General features: G+C 41.2%; 1 protein-coding gene across 9 annotated transcripts in view; it reads left to right on the top strand.

Annotated features, from left to right (window-relative positions):
• The first annotated feature begins 3,020 nt into the window (after nt 1-3,020).
• The window catches only part of hspg2 (heparan sulfate proteoglycan 2), an 87,959-nt gene continuing 70,966 nt past the window's right edge, over nt 3,021-20,013 (top strand). For 8 of the 9 annotated variants that reach the window (XM_020585587.1, XM_020585593.1, XM_020585591.1 and 5 more), the window contains exon 1: nt 3,021-3,531. In XM_020585587.1, the coding sequence (XP_020441243.1) occupies nt 3,463-3,531 (69 nt within the window). In that variant the 5' untranslated portion in view covers nt 3,021-3,462. The remainder of the gene's footprint in view (nt 3,532-20,013) is intronic. The other variant, XM_020585594.1, reaches the window with a different exon arrangement.

The following is a 20,013-nucleotide window of genomic DNA, read 5'->3' as shown; positions in this document are numbered from 1 at the left end:
GGGTCTGTTGGAGGTTTCTTCCTGTAAGGCGCCACAGATGGCTGCCATCGGTTCCGTACCAGAAACAAATTCCTTATGTGTAACATACTTGGCCAATAAAGGTGATTATCCTTATCCTTCTCTTCCTATAGAGGTAAAGGGAGTTTTTCCTCTCCACTGTCGCCAAGTGCTTGCTCAAGGGGGATTTGTTGGGGTTTTCTTGATGATGATGATGATGATGATATCTGGACCTTACTATGTAGTGTGCTGAGATGACTTGCTGTAATTTGGTGCTATACAAATGAATTCAAGTGTACAGGTTCACACCATGTAGAATTACTTCCCTAGCCACAGCTGTCGCCTTTGCAGAAGCATAGAAATGTAAACTACTGTCAAAGAAGCATCAGGTGTTTCTTAAGCACACTTTGTGTAAAATCTTAATTCATAAAAATTGTAACTGAAGTAAATGTATAGTGAAAACTACATGAAGCAAAAGCATGTTTCTGCATAATGTTATTGATGGATGATTGGGTCGACACTGAGGTCAGTGTTTTCAGATTCTGGAGTCAAAAGTTGTTCAGGGTTCTTCTCTTCAGCATAAAGTACAGCGCACGTTGTTTTGCTTTATAAGCTCGTGTCCTTTTCTGCTACGTGACCAAACTCCCTTCAAAAATCCAGCAGATTAATTTTGCTTTTATAAGAACAAACATAACATTTAATATACTGTATAACTCAAGCTGCACTAACTTAAACGTAACATCTGGTTAAGTCGTAGCAGTGATACATTAAGTTGGGTTTACTGCAATAAACATCTAAGTTTAGGCTGCTGCAAGCTGTCATTACGCTCCTTCGGCCACGTCTAACATTGCCCTTTATACAAAAAAAAAAAAAAAAAAATCTGGTAGTGTATGTCTTTGTTAGAAACAAACATGCATCATGTAAGTAATTACTTGAATATTAAGGAAAAAGTAGGAGGGGGAGGAGAGGTTTAATAGAAAGACCTTGTTACTAAATATAATCTTCAACATTAGGTTCCTGCTGCTTTGTCTTCTGTTTGTGGCTGAAAATCAATCTTAATGTGTGCTTGTATTTCCATATAGCCATCATAGACTGATATGTTACTCTTAATGTTTTTAAGAAACTGTGGAGCTACCAGTGTGCAGAGCTTCTGATGGTACCCCCAGGAGTCATCAGTCTTAATCCCATGACTCTTGGAGCTTTAAGTGACCGTAAAATTCGGAGCATTTTCAGGCTCCAGGCATTAACCTGATGTTACAAGTTACAGTTCTTAAACAAAAACAATGCAAAAAGCCAAAGGCAGCAGTTAAAAAGGAGCATGATGCTTGATCACACATTACAGTCAAAAGAACAGCAAAAAGACAAGTGATAAACTGGAGATAAGGTCTCCAGTTTTTGGTGAATGCTTCCATACAATCTAAATCTCTTGTGTGATTAAAAACAATAGTGGTCACAGTATAGTAGGCTACTTTGTTAATTTTACTTTGGAGGTTTTGTTTTTGTCAGTGCATCTCGGATGCCATCTGTCCGATGCCATGTCCGTTCAGGGCTCAGCCTTTAATTGGCAACAGCTGCTCTGTCATGTCTCTGACTGAGACATGCTCACACTAATTATATGAATGGACGTCAACATACGGTGTCCCACACAGCTTCTGTGTGGCTTGTATTTAGGACATGTTTCCGATGCAACAGCATCCATCTCTCTATTTTTATGCTGGAGTCGGTCTCCTGTATTCACTGCATGAAGTCATTATAGCCTTCAGTGTAACCCCCCCCAGCTCCAGTAGAGGGCTCTTGAGGCTCGTTTTTAATGACAACAGCGTCCTCTTTTCTACCAAAATAACATGGTCAGGTTTTAAACAACCCCCAGCTCTCCATAGGCATATTCCATTGCTATTAATGCATTAAGTATAAGACCGAGTGACTGGAACTAGTTTAGTGAAGTAAGCACTTTGAAAATATATGTCTTGAGCGTATGAAAAGTAAAATTGCCCCAAGAAAAGGGGCTTTTTGAGGGATTAGGTCCAGTCTTCTCCAAGTTGTTTAAAAAAATAATTATACTGTATATGTCACTGACATATCCACGTGGTGTTCAAACAGTAAAAAAGGAAGGTAATATTATAATACTTCACAAATTTCTATAATATAAATCATCACAGGAAGGTTTCTTACAAATATTATATAGGACAGCAAGTGGCACTATTATCCCACTGTTCCCACTCCACCTGATATACAACCAGTACAGCAGTGGTGGAGTTTAAGTGAGTACACTTAGTCATACTGTAGTAACTACAGTTTTAAACTTAATGCTCCTTAATTCTTTGTGCTCCAATACATTTTTCTTAAGTGACTTACTAAGAAAAAATGCACGTACACACTATTAGGCAGCCAACAACGATGTCATCATAAACCACTGGTGGAGAGTAACTAAGTACATTTACTCAGTTACTGTACTATAACTTTAGGGTACCTTAATTAAGAATTTCTATTTTAAGTTACTATATACTTCTAATCACCAACTTTCCAGAGGGTAGTATTGTACTTTTCACTGCACTATCCAGTTCTCTGATGTTAGTTACTGATATGTCTGCTTTTTGGCCTTAGTCCTCAGAGTTACTGTTACTTTGCACATAAAGACATGTTATATGAACTGTAATGGATTAAAATACCAGCAGCATCTAAAATTAGCTCAGTCACAACATTAAAATGTCAGAAATAATACTCCAATACCGGTCTAGCCTGCATATAGTGAATAAAACCCTGAAACGGGCCGTTCTGTCTAGGAACTCGGCTACTTTTACTTTTAAGTATATTTTACTGAAACCTTTTCCTCAAGTAAAATTATGAATTAATGGCGTTTGGCAATATTTCTGCTTGTAATTAAGTAAACGATCTAACTACTTCCCTCTCGTTACAACAAAGCTTATGTTTAGGTCCATGGACAGAATAGGAACAGACCAATAGCAGCGCGTCAGGACTCGACGCATGAGGAGTGTGTGTCCATGTGGAGCGACCAAGGGTCTGCTAGGTGGCGTCTCCCCGCGCTGGGATTAACTGTCTCCTCTCTCTCAGCACTCCCTGAATTCCATTCCGCCTTTTACTTTTTCTGCAGGCTCTCGCTGCACAGGACTTCGCAGTGACTTTGCTTGACCGCATTTAGCCCAGAGCCAAGTCCCAAGTTTCGGAGCGCACAGGAGCAGAAGCAAGTTTGGAGCCTCTCCAAGTCGATAGATTACGCCCTTTTTACGCACACACAAATAAACAAAGGCGAAATAAGGATCAGCTGTACCTGTTGATGAAGCGTCGCCGGGTGCGGGACGCAGAGGAGCAGTCGGGTTTCTCCACTGAGAAGAAAAGTGTGAAAAAGCTGCGGGCACCGTGTCGCTCCAGTGGCCAGCAGGAGTGAAGGACCTCGGGTTTCCCTTTTTTGCCCAGCATTTGCAGCCTGTGCTGGGTTGGTGGAAAATGGGCACTCCGACCAGTTCAGTCTGTGGACTTATCTTCTCTTTGATACTCACTTGCCAGTTGGTTAGTGTAAGTAAACTCAAACCTTCTGTTTACTCTGTTTTCCACCGTCTTTACTCACACCCACAACACTGACCTACTATTTTTCTAGAGGTCACGTTGGAGTAAATCAGTGTCTTTATGTCCTATTAAAGGCAAAAATGAAGGCATGCGCTGATGCTGCTATTTCTGCTCAGTAAACAGTGTTGCCTGCTGGTACAGAGCTGCTCACATGCAGGTGGGCTGTAGGGCAGATTCCAGCACACATGGGCATATCAGTATAAGCTGTAAAGGTGCTTTTAAAAGTAATATGACAAACTAGAAGCTCGAGGTGTGTGCACAAGGGCTAAGTTTGTCCATAGAAACAAGCTATTCATAGTCTCCCTGGCCTACTCAGCCCCTAAACCTCAGACTTTGTTGGGCTACACATTGAAATGCCTGCACTGTCTCTTAGTATAGCTATAGAGTTTCCTTTATATTCAGACAATGTGATCAAATAATAGCTGGAAATACAGTAAGCAATTATTTGTGTGGTGTTACTCCTTTGGGTTCTCTCTAGCTCTAGAGCTTTTGGTTGCCTTTCTTATCAGTATTGTTACCTTCCCTATAACAGTATGTTTCTCTTGGGAAACCTGGCATCCTTCAGAATAAAAGTTGGACTTTATTTGAAAAAAGAGGTTTTACCTTGTAAAAAAAAAACAAATTTAATCTCCATGTTTATTGCCATTCTCCTCTGAGATCTACTACAGCTGGAGGACTGCACCATATTAGTAATTCTTTCCTTATTTTTGGTTTTATTCATCCAGCTTTCACTGTTATGTATGTAGGAATGCATCTAACAGTTATTTCTATTATTGATTTCTAATAATTCACTTAATCATTCAGTCAATAAAATGCCCAACATAAGGTCTTGGGGACCAGGATTATGTTTTCAAAGAGCCAACTACAAGCACCAGAATCCAAGCCTATTTAATTTATGGTGATGTCAACAGAGAAAAACAGAAGGCCATCACATCTGAGGAGCTAGAACCAGAGAATATTTTTGCTGGATAAATGAAATGAATTATTTTTAAAATTGAAACTGTTTCCGATTAACTTTCTATTGATCAACTCATCAGCTAATTGTGTTACCTCCAGGGTACTGCCCATGTACCGCTGGGTATGTATTCAAGTGTAATTCATGATATTTGTGGGTAAAAGAAGCTGCCTTTACTTTGCTATATCTGTGATATGAATCACATAGGATGACCATTGCTTTGCTGCTGAGAATAGACTCCCTCCACCCTCTAGAAGTCCTGCCTCGTCTCTCTCTTTTATGCCCTCCAATAAACAGAGCTGTCATGGTTGGGATATGTGTGACTTCTCTCTGCTGATTTGATTTGAAGAAAAGCCTTTTTGAATGATGGGACATAGTTGCAGTGATCAGCAGACATAAATCTTTTATCTGGGGGATATAGAGTATATGACCGGTGCCTGACATTTGAAAAGCTATAGTTTTCACAACTTCAAGGAATATTTAACATCCAGCTGTGAAATGCTGTTGGACGCTGTGCATTTCCTGTGGGTGACATGGTCTGTCATGTCAGCTGTGTTCAAAGCTGAGACAGCACCGTGGTACCTGAATCTTTCTAAAGCAGTGTCATCCATCCAGAGAAGCTATCCAGCCCCTAGAGGGTTGATATCATCTGTTTTGTGCTGACACTGGGAGGTAACAGGACATGGCCTCCACACTTTCACCACAGCCTTGACTGACCGCTAGGTCAACAATACCAATGTAATTGAATTATCTGGAACCACCAGCATCTGTTTCTTGCATTCTGCCTTTGAACGACAGCAGGCGCACTGTCCCTTGATTTGATTATGCACACATACTAGTGTTACTACTGGCACTTCTTTCTTCTGCTGAAATGTCCGGGTCATTTTTTTTTGCGCATCAACTTAAACAATCAAAGTCAAGAAGAACTCTCAGTGGGTAAGAGCTCTCCATCACAAAAGACTACCTGTATCCTGCTGTGAACCACCAAGTGATGATTCAAGTCAAGTACTTTTACAGCTTAATATTCAATAAAAAAGGTGTAAAAAAATGCTACTCCCAAATATATTTTTGAGCAATTCCAGTACTTTACAAGTGGAAATGGTTTGATAAGGCTGGTGGTCTTTGTTTCTGCTCGTACTTAATCATATAAAAGTGGAGGAAGCCACTGTGGGTTTTGGTGTATGACATCAGACAAACAAGAGATCCCTCCCATTATGGACTGTCACAAGTGTCCCTTGACTTCACTGGGGTTGGGGGAAGGGCGCACTGGATTCCTAGGACTCTATAATCTGCAGAGCACATGTCTGTGGTGCAAATTGTTCTCTTTCTCTGCTGTGTGTGACCCAACCCCTTCTTCACTGTGCTGAATATTATAGAGCAACAGTGTGATCTGGTGACTTGTTTAGTCTGTGTTGGGTAGTGTCTTGACTGGCTGAGGTGGCTCTTCTCTCTGTGCGGCACTTTAAGATTCCCATTCAGAGTCTGTGAGGATTCTATGGAGTTGCAAATAAGAGCAGTGCAAACACCAGCTCTACTCCACAGTTTGAACAGTAGGAAAGGTCTGCCCTCTCCAAACCCATTCACATAACTGCTCAAAGACTGGGTTCAGTAAACATCCCATTGTTGTAGTATAGCCCCAGGAGAGAGCCCATCTTGATTGATGGGACAATGGTCCTTAAGCAAACTGGGGCATATGGAGTGCAGCTCAGCAGGCATGTGCTGACTCTGCAGTGAGGTGTGACTTGGTATAGAGGTCAGAGAGGTGAACACTGTGAACCTGACTCGGTTCCTCAGTTCAGCGGGGTCCCTCATGATTTATTCACAGTCAGGATTAGCTGCCCCCAGGATGTATGCAATCAGACAAGTCATGCTGCTCTTCTCAACTTTTAACCTGACATATTCAACAACAGGCATGTGCAGTGCACTCATTTTAATCTTGGTACTCCAAGAAAAACTGTTATGTAATAAGTAAACAAGACCAACGTTTGTTGGTCATTGGCTGACCATTCTCTATTTTCTTCTCTGAGTATTCCTCTAATGTTACAATAGTTCCATTGAATGCAAATGCTGAAAATATTCCTTTTTAGGTTGTGCTGCTTTGCCCCCCTCTGGAGAAATGGGTCTGAGGCCAGTTTTGACTCAGCCCACAACTCATTCTTATTCTAGTGCCTGGCTAAAAAGATCTTATCAGTTTTACATCACTAATGATACTGCAGTGTTTCACATTAGGTACTTTCTGGTCAGCCATTTGTTTGCATTCATTTCACTGAAGTAGACAAATAAACTTTCATCCAGGTGAAAGCTAGAAGTGAACGCTGTGTCTGGATTTATTGTTGTATTGGTTACCTTGCTGTACCATAATAATGCTGTGCAGACCTTTCACAGTGATATTCATTAAAGCTACATTACACAATAAACATGTTTATTTTTATTTGTAATCTGCTTTGGAAAATGTTTGGCACTAATGTGACATATTATTTATAGTAATAGAAGCTAAACATGCTAAAAATACTGGTCCTTTACAAATCCATCTTGAATGTAATGCTTTTAAAAAAACTTTTCCTCCATTTGCCAGCTATCACATTGTTAAAGCCAGTTAAGGCATTTTTATGAGAAAAACATATTTTCTCTTAACCCCAGAGATGTGCTATGTTGCACGTTTTGAATTTAGATTGAAGAGATGCATCAGAGCTTTAAAGATGGACCTAATATAATTGGGCCTTTTCCTCACCCTCTCCTTTTGTCCACAGTCACACTTTGAATGTCTCCTCACAACGCACTGTTCTCTGTAGCTGCTGTAGTGTTGTGCTGTCATGCCCGACGTCGTGGCCAGAAGAGCCGAGTCCAAACACAGCTGCACCTCAGCTGGCACAGCAACAACGCTGTGCATGTGCTGACATGAGCACACATACTCTGAGTTCTACCTGTTGTAACCAGAGTCCCATCCACATCTCTTCACACATGAGCGTTTTTCCTTCTCTGAAGCAGTTGTCTGTGGACGGCTTTTGCTTACTGTAACTTATCGGACCCACATTTATGTGTCATCCTCAGATCAGTCTAAAACTTCTGCCAGGTGGTGGCATTCTGTAATTCGGAAGGAAATGTAAGTTTAAATGTGCTCCTTGAGGAGAAGATGCATCTTACCATCAATACTTTATGGTTACCATGCCTGTCGTTTTCACTGTACTAACGCAGGCATTCCACATAAAAACATTTTCATTCTGATCTCTTCAACATTGCTTATTAAAATGTCCTACATCATCAGTGCAGTGACTATAGGCCATCTTTTAAATTAACCGCCTGTTTTCAAGGAGCAGTGCTGGGAAATGAATGTCTTATTGAAGAGCCCATGAAGAAGACACTAAACATCTATTCGCTTCTGGACTGTGCTCAAACGTGAACCCTGTAAGCTGATCTGTTTGCAGTACAGCAAGTACTTTGAAGAATCAGTAAAATAGTATGTTCAAAGTCCATTTTGTGTCATATATAATCAGTATATTCAGAAGTTGAAAAATATACTGATAACAGACAAAATGCCCCCAGACTCCTTCTGTTTCAGCAAAACAAGTTAAAATAAATGTCACTCTTCATTCTGGTGTTACAGAGCTAGAGATAGTGAGTGTTAAATCTAACACGGGTCACTCAGCATGAAGAGGAGAACAGAAGACCGTAATAGACCGGTCCAGACTGATTTGCCCATCTTAAACAGTCTGCTTCAATCTTTTGCCTTATTAGAGATTGATTGAAATGCTAAGTTAACTATGTTCCACTTTCCCTGCTCTGCAGTTGTGTGTGCCCTATTGATTTTGCCATTGTCTTTGCCAGTGACACTGACGTGAAGTCTCTTGTGCATCCTACTTCTTGCTCACAAGCAGCTGCTGCATTGTCATGTGTGTTCTCTTGAAACTAATGGGAGCTATAGCCCTTGTCACCAAAGGCATGTTTGTGTGTTGTGTGCAGAATGGATTTTTTCATGGCCATTTAAGTTTACTAAAAAAATGCTATTATTCTTTTTTTTCTCCATTGTGTTTATAAAAAAATCTCACCCTGGTGTCTTATCAGAGCTGATGATTTAGTAGCCCCCTGCCCCACTTCCTCTTGTGATTCAGAAAGCATACAATCTTTGTAAGACTTTATTGGAACCTTAAGAAGATGCAAATTCACCTAAGCTGCTGTTAAGCTCTTAATGTTCTCAGAGGGAAATTTGCAGACTTCTGGGTGTAATGACTCACTGAAAAGTAAATGCAGGGAAAACACTTGCTTCCCCTTTCTGCTCACTTCTCTTTAATTCAGGAGCTCGCCTGCTGCTCTTTGAGGGTCTAATTAGCCAGTGACTTCACAAATTTAAGTGTTTTGTTGGTTTTCAACACCGGAGCTCATGAGCTGGAGCTGGCTATTCTGTTTTAAATAATGAAGTACAGCAAATCTAGGACAGTGAAAACTCAAAATTACTGAATATATTGTATATGAAGTTAAGATTTATATTTTACCTTCTCTTTATAAGATTTGGAGAGATTTAACACAGCACCACTAGCTAAAGTTACATTACCCAGAAGTGCAATACATTAGCCAGACGCAGTCACAGTCATTGTCCTGAAACCAGCGACTCCTTTTCCAGTGATTGTCTGTGGGGAAAAAACATGCTTTTGGGGCCAGTGTGTGTTCTCACATGACATGCAGTGGAAGTTGTAGTAGTGCAGTTTGACCACTTCACTAAAATGCTACACAGCTCACCTCTGTTCCTGAGGGCTTGGTCGATACTCAATGAGCAGCAGGATTGAGTTGTAGGTCCCCCTAATTCTGGAGGCGCTCACAGCCTAATATACTTTGGATACACAAGTAAAACGCAGACAAATAAACTTGAGGTGTAAAAATACATGACGGGATTACATGTGTATAATGCAAGTAAAGTGAGAGCTGTATTTATTAAAATAGGACTATCTATGCTGTCAGACACAAATGAGGCAGATGACTGAAAAATACTTTTGTTTTAAAATGAGTCAGATGGAAATTAGCCAAAGACAGCTTTTTCAGCGGATTCATTGAGCTAATGTTAGCTTAGAGAGCTGATAATATCTGCCAGTGGCAGTGATTTCAGCCAGTACACTCGATGGAAACTGGCTAAAAATGGCAAGCCAGCTTTTATTAACTTCTGACTGGAATCCATATCTATTGTTATTATTCATCCATCTATACTGCTTATTCCTAAATAGGAATATGGGGGGCTGGCATTGGGTGACAGGTGGGGTCCACCCTGAACAGGTGACCACTCAACCTAAGCTGCATGTCTTTGGGAGGAAGCCGGAGCACCAGGACAAGGGAGAACATATAGACGCCACACAGAAAGGCCCCGGCCCGGCCAGGGCTCAAACTTGAAACCTTCTTTCTGTGTGGTGACAGCGCTAACCCTCATTTTAAATGTCACACTGGAAAACATGGTAGTCATAGCAACACCATAGGCAGCACCTAGCTAACAGTAAACTGTGGTATAATAAGCCCTTGATAACTTTGGTTCGAGTACCGTTACTAATTTGTATGTAGTATTGCAATAGATAAACTACAAAATGTCAGCCTTTCAAGCCACTGTTAAAGTATCTCATCTGGTTTACTGAAGTGTTCTCACATGCTGGGCCTTCACTGTGGCCCTTGATCACTGAGGCTGCAGAGGCCCTTGGGGGAGAGAGGAGGAGAGCCGCACCAGTCTGGGCTGTGTTATCATGTCAGCTGCCATCCCACGAGACATAACATCTTTTTCTCTTTCTTATACACACACCTACACACTTCTTGTTCTCAGAGGAATATTGTCTCTGTCAGTTCCTCTTTCTGCTCACTCTAGCTATGAACTTTTTCTGTTGATCTGAATCCTTACACACTGTACACCAGCTTTTATATCATAGTTGCTGTAGAGAACTCATTTCAACCCGCCTGGCCACCTTTTGCCTTAGTTACAAGGGCGGCAATTTGGACAAGTGATTTCCTCCATGTCTTCAGACATTTCTGAAAGCAAATGGGTTTGTGGTTCAGAGGTCGCCGGCAGCCCATTGTTTTGATGTGGTGGCTTGTAATGGTCTAAATCATTTGTTCCTTGCTGGTTCACTATCCTGTTGGGAAAATGAAACATGGAATTATCTACTGGACGAGTGAACCCCACTTCCCCCTGAAGAAACGTTTATTCAGGCTTTCCTGTGCACAGTTAAGATTTGCCCTATATTCTGAAGGAAATAACCCAGTGCATTGTTTTTCCTTCCCTCATACCCTTTTTTCTACTTCAGTATATTTTCCCTCTAGAGTATATTAGATAGACCTTTATTGTCATTGTGTTACACACAACAAAAATATATATATATATTATAAAAATCCTGACTCATTCTTGTTTATATACATTCATACTGTATCTCTACAAGTGAGCCTCTAAACCTTTAGCATTTTAATCATGTAAAAATACAGAGGCTTTTGTCCCAGGCTTTTGTGTTTGGCACACCAGTTATTTCATTTGGAGTGTCCTTCAGCTGGTCACAGTATGTAGCTGCAAAGCTGTACAGACGTTTTTATAACTAGAACTAAGGATTAATGAATTCCCCTGGATCTAATTATGCTGAAGCTCATTTTTTCTCTCAGCTAGAATATGATATTTGAATTAGAAATGCTTGGTTGGAAGTACTTTCCATCTAGGTTTGCTGCTTTTAAAGATGCATGTTCCATGCCATGAGCAAAGTTGTGTTGTAATGGAAAAAAGCCTTTGATTTAGACACACACACACTCATTCACATACTTTATTCTGAATGAAAAGTAAATAGTACTCATAGCCATCTGTTGATAAAATTCTCCAATTGCAAATCTTTAGCTGCATCAGACGTTCATATTATACCAAATCAAATGATATAGTATGAAATTTTGTAAGTGAATGTTTTCTAAGGCCTGCCTCCCTTTGTTAATGTCAGCTGGTCATGCTCTGTGCACACACCACACAGAGGCCAAAAAGATTCACCACATGAAATTCAAAGGCAGGCTTCTCATTTTTAACAGTGGTGAAGTGGTTAGCGCTGTTGCCTCACAGCCGAAAGGTTCCGGGTTTGAGCCCCGGCCAACCCGTGGCCTTTCTGTGTGGGGTCTGCATGTTCTCCCTGTGACTGCATGGGTTTTCTCCGGGTACTCCAGCTCCCTCCCAAAGTCTCTTATTTGCGTGTAGGACCAAATGTGAGTGAACAGTCAGTTGCACTGGATGTTTGTGTTCTTTTTGTTGAAGAGTTTGATGTGTCTTACAGCGGCAATATCTTGACTACAGTCTTTCTACCAAGGAATAAATGGTTTTGGGGGTTAATAAAGTACTCTATGTATAATAACATACTCAGTCTATCTTTATGGTGCTGGAAATCATCACCACTGAGTATTCAGGTGTGTTTCAAATACACTTCTCTTGAAGCTGCTCCAGAGAGTCTGAGCGAAGAATTTTAGATTTTCTCTTTGTTCATGTAGAGTATTTCCAACTAAATACAAAGAGAGTGAGATGCTGACTAAAGTAGCTCCGTGTCCAGCATGTGCCCAGTGGCTTGACAGTGTGCCAGTCTACCCAGTCCCTAGTAGGCCTATTGAAGATGAAGTTTGGCCCTGTAAATCTGGTTGGTAAAGCAAGGGGAATGTCTGTGGGTGTAGCAGTTATGGTTTGATCAGAGATGGCACCTACCGATGAGGAAATCTGTTGGAAAATACTCTTTTGAAACCAACTTAAAGTTCACCACTCTGTGTCTGTCACATCAGTATTTAACTTGTGTGGATTGTGAATCCACCTGCTTTCTTATTTGAGTCATACAGTTTATAGTAAGTAGCTGGTGACTACCAGCTGTGCCTGTACAAAACCACGTTAATTAGGAGCACGTTATGGGAACAGCAGCTGTTCAGCAGATGTTTTTTAAATCAGTGCACAGCTGTTGTGATATTTCATTAAAGTTGACAACTCAATTTTACATTTTTTTTTTTTGATCTTTTTTTAAATAAGCATGTGACACATTTACTGGGTTTTCCGATCTAAACTACAGATCTTTGTTGCCCTTGGTGGTCTCTTCATAGACGAGAGACAGTAAAGGTCTCACTTTTTTGTTTGTCATCATGCAGGCAGCACCTCCAGCCAGTTCAGGCAACTACTGCTTTAAAAAGGGGCAATTAAACGGTTCTGTCAGCTATACCAGGATGAAAAGGCTTCTCTGAACCTGCTGAGGCTCTATTATGACCCCGTCATGGGTACAAGGGGTGGAGATGAGGGCACACCACAACAAAAATTTGGCTCAAACACCAGAGTGCAGTCAGATTCTCTGGCACAGACATCACTCTTGCCTCTGGGCATGTGGTTAATTTTAGTGTGTACTTCATCATCGGGGCTTTCTCAGTGCAGGGATAATGGAAAAGAGGAGTTGAGAGAGATAAGAGAAGAAGAAAAGCAGCTGTTTTTCGTACCTATTGTTATTGTTTATACAACAGTCTGGCCAGTCAGGCGGAGGTCGGCGTGGGTGTTGTGTTTCTGACCATAATTAGTTATAAGGCATTGCGTGCATTGTCAGTCCTGGCTTGTCCTGCCGTCATTCAACCCCTTAGGCAGGAATACTTGGAATTAATCTGAGGAATGAGGGTTTACTGCCATAAACACCTTAAGTATCACAAAAGAAATGATAATGTAATGTCTTTACATTACTTTACCTTTTAAAAAGCCATTATGTTATTGTGCATTGTCTGAGACAGCGTGGTTTTAAAGGAAAGAACTGTCAGGAAGGTCAGAAGGTGTGATGAAACTTCAGTGGTGAAAGCGGAGTCTTAACGTATCCTCCTTCTGCTCTTTTGTCTTGAAATGTCATGAACTGGCCTGTGTTGGCTTTTTCCATCAGCACAGTGATGAGCACCGCATAGAGCAGACTGCAGTTAGTTTCATTGCCTTGTCTCATATACCTGACGGGGTCACTTTGCTGATTAGCCACCGGAGCTTGGTGTATTTTCACAGGGACACATGGGGCTCCTTGCCTATAATTTCCTGTTACAATAGAAGGAAGATCCCTCACATCTGCTTCCAATGAATAGGCAGGTTAGTCCTCCTGCTTTCTTGTATTACTGCATAAACTCCTGGCAAACAGATGTCTTTGTAGGTGTGAGCACACCTTCAAATTAAGGCCTGTTGTTGAATTATGAGGGCAGCTGAAATTCATCTGTCAACTGTCAAGAGGAGGATAACTCCCAGTCTTTATTTACGGTTGTCAGATGTCAGCTCCTGGGTTTGCTGTGTCATTGATTCAAAGCTAAACGCAACCTTCTAAGTTTCTATTTCTCTTAAATGTAGTGTTATTAATGTGATTCACTATGTAGCCCCTGCAGCATTTGTTTAAAGCTGTTCAGAAAGAACTAAATCAAGTATTAGGAAGCTTTTCTGCATGGTGCATGCATAGTAAAGAGGTTTGTGATAGGAAGGCAGACCATGTGGAAGGTGGTGCTCCACGCTGAAAGCAAAATCAGGTAGAATAAAGTATTCAAGAACACACTATATCCTTTAATACCACAAGTTAATATTATGTCATAAATGTTAAAATGTGTTATCAGTTAAACGCATGGAATACAGCCTGTTCAGTCAGCTCACCATTTTAACCCCTGACTTTTATGCCCTGCTCCTGACCAATAGGAGCGTTTTGCAGAGCACAGGACCAGGATCGTTAAAAAGCTTCTGCTTCCAAGATAAACAACTGCAATGAATGGCCTCAATATTGGTTTATGGTTCCAGTTAGCCCAGTGCTGGGGTTATTACTCAGTAGTCCAGACACAGACACTCAGTATTACCCCAGGTGTTTCTGTTTCACTCACTTTGAGTAAGAAAAATAGTTTAATTGTAACCTAGGTCTTATTTTTGTATTTTTAATCATCATTGTTCAAAAATGACTATTCCAAAAACAGTGATAAACATTACTGTAGTGATGCACAATATTCTGGAGCAGCACACCAACCAGTACTACTTCAATGAAACTTGAGTAATATTGAGTAATATTACCTCACACAAACTAATGAACATAATATATGTAAAATGTTTGTACCACCAAGCGAAGCCAATGCAAAGCCATTGAAATGAACTGAATTAGCTAAAACCTTTGCCAGTTAAATACAGGTGTGATCAGGCTCCTATAATGAAGCGTGACCCAGGTCATGAGGCAGATTTAAAACTTTAAATTCACTAATATAATCATGTGACTATCTGCAAAGCAGTGGCTTATTGCAGTCAACAGGCTGTTCCATGTTTCTTCACCTTTGTTTTCATTTCCAAAAACTGTGGGTACTATTAGATTCTATCATTGTCTGGGGACTGTCATGATCCTACCCCTCCCTGCCCCCAGTTCACCCAGACTCCTGGTATGTCACCTCATCACGCACAATGGTTTCACCTGTGCCTTAATCCTGCACACCTGTTCTCCATAGTATATAGCAGCTCCTCACTCTGTTCCAGATTGTTCTATGCCCCGTCTAGACTTTCCAGCATTTCCCATTCTTGTGCCTGACCACCCGGATATCGACACCCAGCCTGTTTTACCGACCTGTGAGTTTGCCGCTTCCCTCTTGTCTGTCTGCTCTGCTGATACCGACATCCTGCCTGTTAAACCGACCTACGATTCTGCCTTGCCTACCCTGCTGCCTTGCTGGAGATCACGACCTTGGACCGAACTGACCCTGCTCCCTGCCTTATCCCTTAAAGACTGTTACTGTTCCTGCCGTTGTCAGCGAGACATTAAAATCAGTTCTACTGTCACCACATGCTGGCTCTTTAATAGGGTTCACACACCTACCTCCTCAGGAACTGCACACTCCAGATTCCTGACAGGGACCTGATTAATACTCGTCTAATCAATAGTGTGGCCATGCCCTCCCTGTGCACATCATCTGGTCCTACATGTCACCGCATCTCCACATCTGTAGTTAGAATGAATGTTTTGAATGTTTAGTTTGCATTGCTTTGTTTATTGTTTCTTTACCACAGTGATATTCAGTCACCTGTGGATCAGTAACTTCTGGATAAATGAATGATGATGTGCCACATTTGTTGGCATACTGTAAACTCAATGACCCAGCCTGTTTTGCCTGTTTGCACTGTAGTGAATGCTGTGTTTACATTTACCTGTTGTTCTGCTCTGAACATGCAGGCAGTTTATTTTTGGCACTATGATAAGTGAAGCAAAGGAAGGGTTTAATTTAGTGTAGGGGCTCATCTGGCTCTCAGTGTATAAGATCCAGCAGGCGTGGTCCTGTCCGGGGGAATTCCTTCCCCTAAGTTCATTAGGGAAAACTGAAGGCTTACTGAAATGTTGTTTATCACACTCTGTGGACTCCCCAGCTGAGCCTAAAGTATTTCCTTTTTTCGCCTCCTGTTTACAGCTTCTAGTTCTGAGATAATGCATTGTTGCTTGTTGTCTGGGGAGCATTGAAACCAGATGTGCTTTAAATGTGCATATTTATTAACCTATGTTATGAATCAGCTTTTTTATCAGCCTGAGAATCATCACAGCTGAAGCCATATCACAACCTGCTATTCAGACTGGTGAATGATCCCCACAGGGAAACAGTCTAGACAGGGAGATTCAGGTCTGGGTGAGTTAATACACTGTAGGTTATCCTGTCAATACAATGAGTAATGAGTACATACAGAATGTCTTAGCTTTTAAGCATGACTCATGCTAAAATGTTTTATCTAAAGTTAAACAGGATAGGTAGTGTTAGTGAAACCCATTCAAAGCAGTTATATGTTGTAATATGTATTCATTCAGCCTCTGCATTTAGACGGGACTATAGAGATGTAGGTGTAAATTAAAAATACCTGTGATAATGTTGTGGTAATGATAAGATATTGTGCTGTGACGTCAGGCCCGTAAAAGCTCTGAATGAAAACCCCGAGGCAGCTCAAGAGGCTCATGTAAAGATCCTTGTTGACCTTGGACAAAATGAATGATGGGACTACTTTTTATCTCCCATCCAACAGCTTTCCCCCAACTTTTATGCATAATCATATCTTCATCCTGCACTCTCTCTGTTTGCTTATCCAGAAGTCCTGTTTGAGACTGACTTTGGTTTTTGGCTGGCTTGAATTTCCATACGTGTTTTCTAAAGCTGGAAGCACTGTATGAGAAGAGTATAAGAAACTTCTTGTTTAAACAACAGCTGCCAGAACTTCTTCAAAGTTTAAGCCCAATGATTTTTCCTCATACTTTCTTCACATTAACCTGGGAACGACTGGCTGCTTCTGTCCTGACAAACTAGTATGGAATTCAGAATGTACTTTTATGGGTTTACAAACATTTACATAAAATACAGAAAAGATTAAATTAAAACATAAGCCTAATGGGCTGGGCACTTGTTACCCTACTGGTCAACTAATCCCATTATCAGGGTTGAGGTTTTCTAACTGACCAAACAAAAGTCCAACCTTCAAATTGCTCGGACTCCCCAGATCATTCTCCTTGAACCAGCCTCCAGGTGGTAATCTGGTTCTTTTAAAGTGTGCTGCCCCTTAATTCTTTGTCAAGAGTGACAGGGGGAATTTGAGTCAAGGGTGAGAACAAATTAGAATGAAAGCATTTTAGAATCAGAATCAGCTTTATTGGCCAGGTGTTTTTGACACATGGGGAGTTTGACTCTAGTACAGTGGCTCTCAATGTGCATGTACAATGTTCTTTCATAAAGCAACAAGTAGACAAGTGAAGAAGATAAGACTAAGAGAACAAAAACAAATAAACAAACAAAAAGAAAGAAAGAGAATGTGCATTAGGAAAATAAAAATAAAGTACTTATAAATGGTGGGATCCCTTCTCACATGCTAAACCAAATGATTGGCTTCAGGAATGTTCACATTTCTCTGCTTTGGCTCACTGGCTTTTTGGAGGTGGTTAAGATTTGCCTTGATCCTTGGATGGGGGGGGGGAATAAATGGCTTCCTTCACCAAACACAGAAGACAACTTGCTGGAAAGTCCCATGTTAGGGGGAAGCTTAAGGTCACATCTCTCTGCTAGCCAGAGGGGGGTGGCTTTGCTTCAAAACATTCAGGACTTTTTGGTCATTAAAAACTGGATGCTGCCAAGACAAAATAGCTAAATCACTTTATTCCAAAACACGAGGTGAATGTTTTTATTGTTTGGGAGTTTACCAATTTGATCTTGAGTGCATTCTTGTGTGCTGTATAGATGTGGGTGTGCCAGGATGCTGAGCGACGGCTTCCTGTGCCTCGTACCACTCAGATCATTTCGTTCAGTGTTTATTGGATCTTGTCCAAGCCTAACCTCCAATGTGGAGATGAGAGGACTGCCAACCACAGCGGCAGACTGAACCTTTCAGAGGATAGACCTGAAAAAAATGATGAGTTTTATGATTTTTACATCGGTGAGAACCTCATACAAAAGCATCCTTGAAATACAAAAGCAAATATAATTCAGGTTACTGCACACAGCCATTAAACACACGACTGGTGTGAACAGTAATAGCGTGAAGCTCTGACGAATGTGCAGTGATTTACCAAGTCTTTTAATGTGGCAGGTGATAAGTTACTTGAGTTTTGTTAAAGAATCTGTTAAAATTAAAATGGTAAGACATTTGTCTGAAGTGGCATAGAGGTCTGGAGATGTCTCCTCACAGGACCTTACCCACTCTGGCCGTGGGGCCTCAGATGGAGGGTGTAATGATACCTGCAGCTCGGCATCTCCTGAAGTATTTTTATCTCCCCCTTGGATTCCACCTCTGTTCCCTTCAGAGCGCTTCTGTTTTGCATTGGTGGTTCAGTGGTAGAATTCTTGCCTGAATTCTTGTTCGATTCCTAACCAATGCAAAATCAATCGGGGGGCAACTGTGGTTCAGTTGGTAGAGCAGTCGTCTTCCAACTGGAGGGTCAGAGGTTCAAATCCCAGTGGTCCACATGTCAAAGTGTCCTTCTTGGGCAAGACACTGAACCCCCCCCCCGCTGCCCCCAATGGTTACAGCCATCGGTTGAGTTGGCGCCACAGATGGCTGGCTCGGTTCTGTACCGGAAACAAATTCCTTGTGTGTAACATACTTGGCCAATAAAGGCTTATCCTTGCTGGGCATCTGTGGTTCAGGAGGTAGAGAGGTCATCTACCAACCGGAAGGTTACAGGGTCGATTTGTGGTGTCTGCAGTCCACATGTTGAAGTGTCCTTGAGCAAGAGCATGACACTGACCCCCGATGGCCAGAGCAGTGTCCTGCAGCACTGCCATTGGTGTGAGCTGGTGCTGCAGATGGCTGCCTCGGTTCTGCACTGGAGACAAATTCTTTGTGTGTATAACATATTTGGCCAAATAAAGTGATTATTGTTATTCCATGGAAGCTATGTTGGCAGTGAACCGTGACATACTGTAGATTTCTAAAAGTCACCTGCCTCACTACTACTACTACTTCATTTTCATAGATGCGTTAAATCAGTTGGATCAGGAGCACACTTCAGCCTTTAAGGAAATTGGATGTGTTGTCAAGCATACACACAACTTTCTATAATCAAAATGAGAGCACAGTTTTGTATCGGGGTGATGTAAACCAGGAGCAGCTGTTGAATTGCTGAAATGGAACAGACGGTATAGCCTTCGCCAGAGCTCCCAACAGACATCAGCAGGATGCTGTTCCCGGTCTTATTTAGAACCAATTCCAAAAATACAAGCACAAATGACTTGGAAAATATGCTGGCATTTGGAACAGCCATGGCAAATTTATAGATGGCTTTGTATTTGTTGATGTGGAATTTTGTTTATGCCGTTGTTCTAAGTGATAAACCAACACGCTCAAACCCACATTTTAATCATGATAGGAAAAATAAAACTTTGCATTGTGTGTCACTTTGCTCCTTAGTAGAGATGGTAGTCACATGATCGAGCTGTATGCATTCAGACTTTTTCTTCACTCTCCAGTTTTTTCCCTCCTTTGTCAAATGGTGGTTGGTGATTTGTCTTTTGTTAGAAGCTCCTTTGTATGTTATTTGGGGTACAAACCTTCTTTTTGTTGCATTTCATTATGTTGTACAGCTTAGCTGTGCTCGGTTGTAGCGCCGGTTGCACACTGAGGAAGGATGACTGCCTGAAATGTCCATGCAATGCATTCAACATTCAGAGTTCTGTCCTGCTTTTGATCATTTTGATCAATTTGTCATTATTCTGTCAGAACATACTGCGTGTGGCAACAGCTGAGGGTCAAAAGGGCACTAAGCTGAGGCTTATACAGTATGTCTGGTCCCTTTTAAAGGATGTGGATAGTTTCTAGCCCTATCTGCTGTAAATTGTAGGAGTCAGTTGATGTGGATAGTCATTTACTTGACTCTTTGATTCTGTCAAGTTTACTACCTGAGTTGTTTTGTGCATAATTAGAAAGCAGGAGCAAGAATTTTTAGAATAAAAAAAAACTATAGCAGCGGTGAACAATGTTGTTTATGCCTGAAGACATAAAAGAGTTCTTCATCATTTTCCTG

Source organism: Monopterus albus, unplaced genomic scaffold (assembly GCF_001952655.1).
Source record: "Monopterus albus unplaced genomic scaffold, M_albus_1.0 scaffold371.1, whole genome shotgun sequence".
Lineage (NCBI taxonomy): Eukaryota > Metazoa > Chordata > Actinopteri > Synbranchiformes > Synbranchidae > Monopterus > Monopterus albus.
This window is presented reverse-complemented; position numbering and strand designations above follow the sequence as displayed.